The 9,252-nt window shown below is 32.0% G+C and overlaps 1 protein-coding gene across 1 annotated transcript; it reads left to right on the top strand.

Moving 5' to 3' along the window:
• The first annotated feature begins 1,253 nt into the window (after nt 1–1,253).
• On the top strand, nt 1,254–2,212 carry LOC132733765 (angiopoietin-related protein 1-like). The gene has a single exon (XM_060720444.1). It carries the CDS (start codon nt 1,389–1,391, stop codon nt 1,761–1,763), a length of 375 nt encoding a protein of 124 aa, XP_060576427.1. The 5' UTR covers nt 1,254–1,388; the 3' UTR covers nt 1,764–2,212.
• Nucleotides 2,213–9,252: the final 7,040 nt, after the last annotated feature.

Consider the following 9,252-nt stretch of genomic DNA (forward strand, 5'->3'; position numbering starts at 1 on the left):
CACTTGCTTAACAGACTACCCAGGAACAATGCGGTGGCTGAACTGTAGTATGGTAAATTAATTGTGCATAAATATCTTGTTCCGGAACGTAAACTACCAACACCAACATAAGAATGATTAAAACAAATAAGTTGAAAATCTAATGTAAACCTAATGTAAAATCAAATTGAATTAAGTTTTGAATTAACGTTAAGAAATGTTTCCGATAAAACAGGATGAGTGCAGTTGTAGTTTACTTGGTATGTGCTTTATCGCCTTCTACAAATAATGCTGTGCATTCTCCACTTTTATGAGGACACCGGCATTTCCCTTTATTAGATAATGTTGTCCAGGAAAACACTGTAAGATACTGCAGATACTTCAAGTTTCATGTCCACTTCGTAGTCTTTAAATTCTATTTTTAGGAAAGATTCAGAATAAATTTTGTTTGCAATGCTCATTGTTAAAAACTTTGTAGGTTAGGATCATTTGATTCTTTTTATTTGAATTTAATTATATAACATTGTTGATATTTAACTTTTACAGGAATTCCAATACATAAATGTCATGTTATTGTGTAGTGCTCTGATGTGTATAAAGTGTACTATTATATATTTTTAAAGTTTACTTCCTTCTTTTGTGTCTGTTCTATGAGGAATTTTTGCATTTGTGCCAGTAAAGCACCATAATTTTGATAGTTTGTAGCAATATAAAATGTGGACAGTGGGAATGTTAACCTACTATATGTCACGTGACTCCTTTTGTCATGACAGTGTATATTAGTTATATGGTTTGCGTTTAAAGTAGTTTCTTATTGAAACAAAACACAATATAAAAAATGATATAGTATAACTCACTAATTTTGAGTATAAGTGAATAATTGTTTAGTGCTATTTAACTTTTTTTGTAGTTAATTAGTAGTTGCACTTAATATTTCTTTAATTTCGTTGCTCCAATTCATAAAGAAATATTAAATTAACTTCATATCGTATCATCTATGAAATCAATTGATTTCCTAATTCTAAATTGATATTCAGCTATTTATGACGATGAAATAATATACATTTAGGTAAATATAAAATCAGTTCGATTCTTCTTATATCTTCAATGTATAGTAAAAAATGAAAAAAAAACTTTTTAAATGATGCAAAAATAACTAACTAAAAACACATTTTAATGATGTAGAAAAAAAAACAAGTAATGTTATTTTAATCTTTGATGCGAATATATCTTGAATATATTATATTTCAATGCGTTTTTACAGGAAGGCGGTCAAAAAGTAAAAGAGAGTACACAAACAACCAGAGCCAATTGACTGCCTTGATCTTTACCAACAAGGATATACCGAAGACGGGTTGTATGTGATCAAGCCAGATGTAAGTTCTTCTACCACTGATGTGTGGTGTGATATGACCAATGGTGGCTGGACGGTTATACAACGCCGGCAAGACGGATCTGAAGATTTCTATAGAAATTGGGAGGAATACAAACATGGATTCGGAAACAGAAGCGGCGAATATTGGCTTGGGCTAGACAATATTTACTTTTTGACTAGTGACAGTAGTTCACTTCACATATATCTTGAGGCATTTGAGAATGACAATGTTGATCAAGAGTCTGTTTTTGCTGAATATTCGACCTTCAGCACTAGTGACGAAAATGATAAATACAGATTAAGGGTTGCAGGGTACAACGGCTCTTGTGGTGACTCAATGTCGTATCATAACGAAAATCAGTTTACAACCATAGACAGTGATAATGACAACCTAGTCACACAAAATTAAGCAGTGGAATTTAGTGGAGCTTGGTGGCACAATCGATGCCACCGCGCGAATCTAAATGGATTATACCTGGAGAGGGGAAATACCGATTATGCTCGAGGAATTAATTGGTACGAATGCTGGGGTTATAATTACTCTCTGAAGAAAACTGTTATGAAGATCAGAAGAAACAATTGAACAAATAATTCCTTTCATTTGAAAAAAAAACTGTTCTTTTACATCTGTTCATATACATTGTTTAAAGAGACTGACATGTAATCCTAACATTTTGTTGAGTCCATAAAGTTCATTGTATTGTCTCTGATAATATATAATGCTCTTATTGTTAAGAACAAAACGACAAACATGAAGGGATCCTTAAATGATCTGTAATGATTTGATTTAAGTTCTAAATATTGACATTAATGTAGTATTTAATGCAAACATAAGATTTAGATACACACGTTTCAAAGAGCAACCCCTTCATTATCTTAGCTAAATTGAAAACATGAAAATAGATATCAATGAACTACGTAACTGTTGTTACAGTTACATTATCTAAGTTATACGTTTAACGATAAAACTATATGAAAACAAGCAATTATCATATTATTGCAAGCAATCCATAAGTCTCCTACCGGTTAGAACCCCAGCAACATTCTGAAGGGCCATTGGCCATTTACTAATGTTTCTATTTTAAGTAAATTTGTTGAAAAAGTTCTTTAAAAGTGATCACAAGGAACAGTTGTTATGTACAGACAGACAGACAGACGGACTGAAGGACACTCTAAAGTTATTTTTTCAAACATCACTATTATCAAAAAAACATTGAAATAAAGATGCAAGATGTCAAACATGGCGTGTAACAAAGAACAATTAATAATGAATGTTTTTTTTTTGTATTTGAAGTAAATGAAAGTTAAAAGAACGAATAAGAAAAATTAAAAGTTTAAGGAAAAGATAATTCTGGAAATATTGATTTATAAACCTTGTCATATTATCATGTGGGAGTTTGAAGAAAATCCTATAATGATTGAAGAAGTTGGAGTTAAAATTACCAATTTCTAGAAAAAAAAAGTTCAAAAGGGGCATAATTCTGGAAATAGTCTTGCTAGAGTATTGAACTTTCTCACAAATGTTGAGTGATAATAAGAAACATATATATGAAGTTTGAAGTAGATATATTCAGAAAAAAGAAGTTTTGAACAAAAAAAATATTTTTCTCATGAAAATTTTAAGTTCAAGGGAGGTAATTCTGATACATTTTGGGCTAAAGTTGTAAACCTTGTCACATATGATGTGGTTGATGACTAGCAACTTATATTTAAAGTTTGAAGAAAATACCTTAAGAAATAAAGAACTTATCGTAAAAAAAACTTAAAAACTAGAATCAGAAATCTTGAAATTCTTTCTATTTGTTGCCATAGCAACCAGAATTTTCAACATAGGAAGAAAAGAAAAAGACGCGCATAATCTCCATACTGCCATCTATCCATATATCAAGTTTTATAAAAATATTTTCAGTACAATGTACTGTTTGCGTTATCGCGGGATCCAGTTTTGTGGACGGGCGGACTGACGGATGTTCTCACAGGACAGTAATTATGTGGCTACTCTATTGTTCTCTCTATTGTTCTTTTTAGCCACACAAAAGAAAATAGCCACATAAAAGCATTACGGAATGAATGACATCAAAGAGAAAGAACAGTTACCTATTGTCCCTCTTGCCACATAATTACTCTCCTGTGAGTGCGGACGGACAGACGGACGGACGTACCAACTTTTGATATTTAAGAGGTTAATCAGCTCATAAACTACACCTGGACCAAAGTCCATAAGCAAAATCAGCTCATAAAGTCAAAAAAATAGCTCTTAATTTGAATTTTATGAGCTTTTGTTCTTTATTTAACTACGGAATGAAGCTCCTCAATATCAAATGTTTGCTCGGACAGACAAACGGACGGACGGAGGGTAAACCTAAAGTCCCCTCCGGTAAAACGGCAGGGGAATAATAAACATTCCAGAAATGCTAATAATATATTAGAAATATATGGGACATTTCAAATTGATCACATTGTGATGCGTTAGAAAATTTTGATTTTGAAAGTTATGTTTTCTATATTTGTAACTTTGAAAAAGAGAGATGATAAGGTTATCAACATTGAGTGATGTTATATTGAATAATTTGGATGACAGTAAATATATTTCTAACCTGATAATACCACATTCAGGGTCACAATATGTATTTATTATACAAATGAGGTAACGTAGAAAGTCCTAGTTTCTTGTCCCTTCCCTAGAAATAATGAAGACAAGTCAATGCAGGGGCCATGAATTCATTTTTCACCCGGGAAGGAAAAATACAAGTATTATTCTAGCGTTACAAAAAACACCAAAACATAAATTATTTTGTTTATGTCATTCCTTTCATTCACTTGATCGTTATTATATATGATTCATCATGCTATAAATACTGACTAGAAGTCATTAACTTAAGTAGCATGTTTTATATTAAGCTCACGATCACTGGAAAAAGTGATGACACTCAAAATTTTAAAAAGAATGATGTGTTCACATATTCAGTATATTATATGCTTTGCTTATGTGTAGAAGAATCGGACTATATATTTCTTATCTTCTTTTTTTGGAAAAGGACACTTAGTTACCAAAAGATTCACAATTAAATAAACTTTGTCAGATCAAGGTGGCTACATAATCAACAATGTAACATATAGAGACTAAATAAGTCTTCACATTCGTGGAATCTAATGACTTGCAAATGACAATAGCAGTTTCTGTTAGAGAAAAATCTATTTTGAGCCCATACTCATTTTAGCCAGGTCTGTGCAATTAGCACAGTGATAACAAATAATGCTTCTCACTGACTAAGAGATTTCTTCCCTTTTCCCGATTTGATTTCCTGTTTACAAAGTAGCCATACATGTTTCATTTTAACTTATCAATATCATGTCGTTTTTGTATTGCCGTCAATAACTTTTAGTATGCTTTGAATCAAAATAAGATATTGATGCAGAACAAAAAATAACGTTTTCTAACCTAAAGTTCGTGCTTTTGCTTCATTCTGAAAAGTATTCACTCTTTACTCGATGTTTGTCTATAAAAGTAAGTATTTAGACAGATTTTTCTTTCAAACTTCTTGATGTAATATATAGACTTTAATCTTTTAATGTTTCTAAAATCTAAATAATAGTTTACACAACAAGTGCAGTACGTGTTCTTAACTCTTTGTATTTCGTGAAAGTTATTATCAATAATAAATGTAGCCTTGAAAAAAGATGGTAACATGTGATTAAAATCATAATCAATTGTAGGATACTACGTCATTGCGCACCTGCAAAATGCAGCCTGCGCAGTCTGATCAGGATCCATGATGTTCGCCCAATCGAACTTTTATGTAGCATTCCGTCTATTTGAAAATAAAATATGATTTTTATGCTAAAATATCTATCATTATAAATATGTAGCCCACCACAAAAAGGCTATAGTATTTGTTATTTAATTAAAAGAAAAACAAATAAATAAAACATTTAAAGTTGTACAGTCTGATTTAAGCAACAAAAAGGGGATAAATTTTATTTGGGAATCCGGTTTTGAGTATTTAGGAAATAACATTTTATCTTTGTGTAGACGAGATGTTTGCATAAAATCAAAAAAGGGTATATTTTGCAGGTGTACGATGATTTAGAAATCTACTTTTGATAATGAGCAAAAGATTCCAGTAAGCTGTTATTGTTGTAAGATATTTTATTTCAGTCATATAAAAACCCAGAAATTATATAGAATTACCTGTCACTAGCGGAGAAATTGGTACATACTTGTCAGTTAATAAGGCAAGCCGGAAAGGTAGATGGCCTGCCGACATATGATCAAAAGATGTTTGAAATCGGCACACAACAACAAATATTAAACGAACCCCCATTTCTTTTGATAGAGGTTAAACGTTAAAAATTAATAGTGGATATACATTTCCTCATTTAGTTGAAACAAAAAGTTACCACCGTCATGTACCTATTTGCAGCGTTACATTCAATGTGATACCTTTCATAACATCCAGGATGTTCGGAAGGGATAATAATACCTATGGCAGATTTTGTATCAGCAATAATTTGAAATTTTTGAAATCATTACAGTAAGTTTAATCATAACTGCACAGAAATTTCCAATTACACAAATTAGAAACATCCGCCGAGACAATATCTTCATTAGTGATAATGATGTAAAGAGTGATAAAATTGTCTATTAGAAGCAGAATATACGTCATTAAAGACCCGCTTATCAATTTAATTCTAAATTAATCGGCGACAATATGATAAACACAATGTAATAAACATAGTCATAATGGTAAGTAAAATTGAAACTGGCAAAGTAATTGTAAAGACCTTGCTTGATATAGTCTGGTCGAAATTGATTCATATCAAACAGAAGCTAATACCGGTTAAGACAGGAGATAAGTAATATTAGGTTATTAAATTTGCACGGATGTGTCAGCTGGTCTAGAATGATGGCATAGAAGGATTACGTGGCAACCAGAAGATAACATAATATGCGATAACATTTTACTTAGGATGGCAGGTCACGATTTGCAGTTTTTACATAATTTTGAATTTTAGATGAATATAAATCCATTAGTTGTGTTTACTAAAAAACTCGAAGTTAATAAGTTTATATTCGAGCGTTGTTATCTTTTCTTTCTTATTAAAAGTTGCGAAGCGAATAATGGCGTTAGTTTAGCTAAAATCACTAAACGTGTAAACAAATATAATACACGGCAATGTTCAATAACTGCAGTACAAATATAGTTTTTAAGGGCTTCTGTAGCCGAATGGTCACTGTCTCTGTCTCGGACCATTTCCCCTTTACCGCCGTTGGTCCGAATCCCGCCAGGGAATTTAAAATATATCATTAGAGGAAAATATCAAGCTAGGCTACTACTGGTCGGTGGCTCTACTTGAGTGACAGACATAATGAAATGATGCTCTTGAGGGCGTCGTCCACCATTTATGGAATCGATAATACTTTAAACGTAATAAAAGTAGAGAAACCAAAAAAAAAAAAAAAGAAACAGAGAAAGAAAGACATATCTTCCATAACATTTTTTTTACAATTAGTCTGGCTTGTCTATGAACAGGCTTTGGATTATTTGCCTTAAATATGCCTCATGTTCTAACATGCATCAAACAGCAGTTAAACTCAGATTTTATGTTTGTACTTATTAATCATAATCTTTTTATTGAAAACCACTTTGCAGACAGATCGGTTCAGTCTAATAAGAAATTAGACCTTACTTTAGCTTTTAGCTGTCTAGTTATTTCTCTGTAAAGTTGCAATTGATGAGATTTGATGTTAATAAGTAATATTTGAAAGAAATTGAGCATCTATCAGCTGCGGGAGTTTTTTGATGTCCATAATGATATGCGGAGTTGGTTTTGAAGAATTTGCTAGAGCGCTTTATTAAAAGCAAACATTCATATATTATATATTGATAATGGAGAGTTGTTGCAATTCATCGGCACATGTAAATTGTACAGTTTATATTGAAAATGAACATTCTCCGTAGGATTTTAATCAGGAGAATAACTACCGGATATTGTAGTTTGCTATTTTACATCCACTTTATGTCACGTGCAAATTATTATAAAATATTTACTTTTCCTATATAAAATTGCTACTTATCTAAAAGTCATAATGCTATAGTTAGCTGAATATTAAATCGATTTTTTAAATTTAAATACAATACATTTGCTGAGTAAATAGTTTTACTCTTGTATTCTAATATAAATTTAACATAAAATCCCCTCTTTTCCTCTCTTTTTGCCCATGTTTTAACAACGCCAAAACCATTTGTTAACAGTGTCACGCGCCCTTGTTATAGCCTGGTTTACATATGCGCAATACATACAGGACCCGGTTAATTAACACAAAAATGATGATTTGGTTTATTATCCAAATAGGCACGTGCACTTTTTATATTGGCGTTATTGATTCGAGGGCCTCAATTGCATAACGGTAAGCATCATTCAAGTACCTATCCCGGAAATACGGCGTAAAGACATTGTCGCGATAATCTTGGTTTTCGCCCTTTCTAAGGAACGGACAACAACTGCTGTGAATGTAAACAAATAAATGACACTCAGTTTAACCCTCATTTAAATGAAAATAAAAAAAAAATGTCATTTTATTATTATTACCCCTCACTTTTTTCGTAATGTTAATTTCTCATAGGCCTCTGGGAGTTATTCTTACTGTTAATGCAAGTGTACCACGTGACTAAGAATTTTGTACTGTTACATAGGTATCAGTATTTTTTAACAGTATAAAATATTGTCACGTGGTCTATTTTCTAAATAAAATGAAATAAAATGGCCGCCATTTTTTTTCTCGATTCATTCCTATTTTCGACGTTCGCCATGAAAGGACATCACCATATTCTCTGGGGTAACTATGACACCCATTTAGTTGTTTGCACCCTGGAGTTCTTTTCGCGTATAAAAAATCTTTATGTTGAATAGTCAAAAGTTTTAACATCCGATTTCAACGGAAGTAATTGCAATGTAAATAATTGTGCCAAACTGGAGGTGGGAACATGCAGACGATTTAAGCATGCAACAAAGGATTTTTTAACATTTTTTATCAGTGAAACGTGACAGACATGGTGGACAGACATAGCATATCATCGTTTTTTTTGTCAAAAACCATGCGAAGAATATTCGGGAAGAAACAGAAGGATCAGATTTTACAGATCATATAGAGGATATTTGTTTGTTTTGGTGTAAGATCGAAATTTATTTCATCGAGTGATGGCAAGGATAAATATTTTCACGAGTGGCGCAGCCACGAGTGAAAATATTTAATCCTTGCCATCACGAGATGAAATAAATTTCGATCTTACACCAAAAGCAAACAAATTTTCTTTTTATTTCATGCTTTTCAATGGATTAATTGAATTATTTCTCATTTTTAATGTTTTACCTATCCGAGTGTTCCCCGTTTGGAGCCCCACTTTTTCCTTCTTCTTCACGTGGTAACACATGTATATTTTGTAATAAAAATAGTTCCAGATAAACTTTCATTTTTAATATATAATTCACTAGACAGGGTTTTATTCATTTATTATTTATGTCAAACAGAAAAAAGAAATCGTTTTGTAAATTTATTCAGAGTAAACAACAGTTTTAGGCTGATAAAGCTACTGAATTACTGCGCGTAAATCGAAGTCAGTTCATTTCAATCCGCCATTTTTTTTTCATTCGTAACGTGTGTGGGAATTATAAACAAAACAAGGATTTAAATCAAACTAGTGAACGAACAACATAACAGGTACATTATTTGCCTAATTCATATTAATTAGAATCAGTGTCACTGTCAGGTAGCATCCTGATACGTTTGTATGGCCTAATTATCGGCGAACACGGGTCAACGACTGCAGATCCAGAGGCGGAGCTGGTGTTACGATTCAGTGTTACGGCTGACATTTGGGATAGGCTTTCAGAAA

Source organism: Ruditapes philippinarum, unplaced genomic scaffold, assembly GCF_026571515.1.
Source record: "Ruditapes philippinarum isolate M1 unplaced genomic scaffold, ASM2657151v2 ctg14746_1_1_1_1, whole genome shotgun sequence".
In the NCBI taxonomy this organism is placed as follows: Eukaryota; Metazoa; Mollusca; class Bivalvia; order Venerida; family Veneridae; genus Ruditapes; species Ruditapes philippinarum.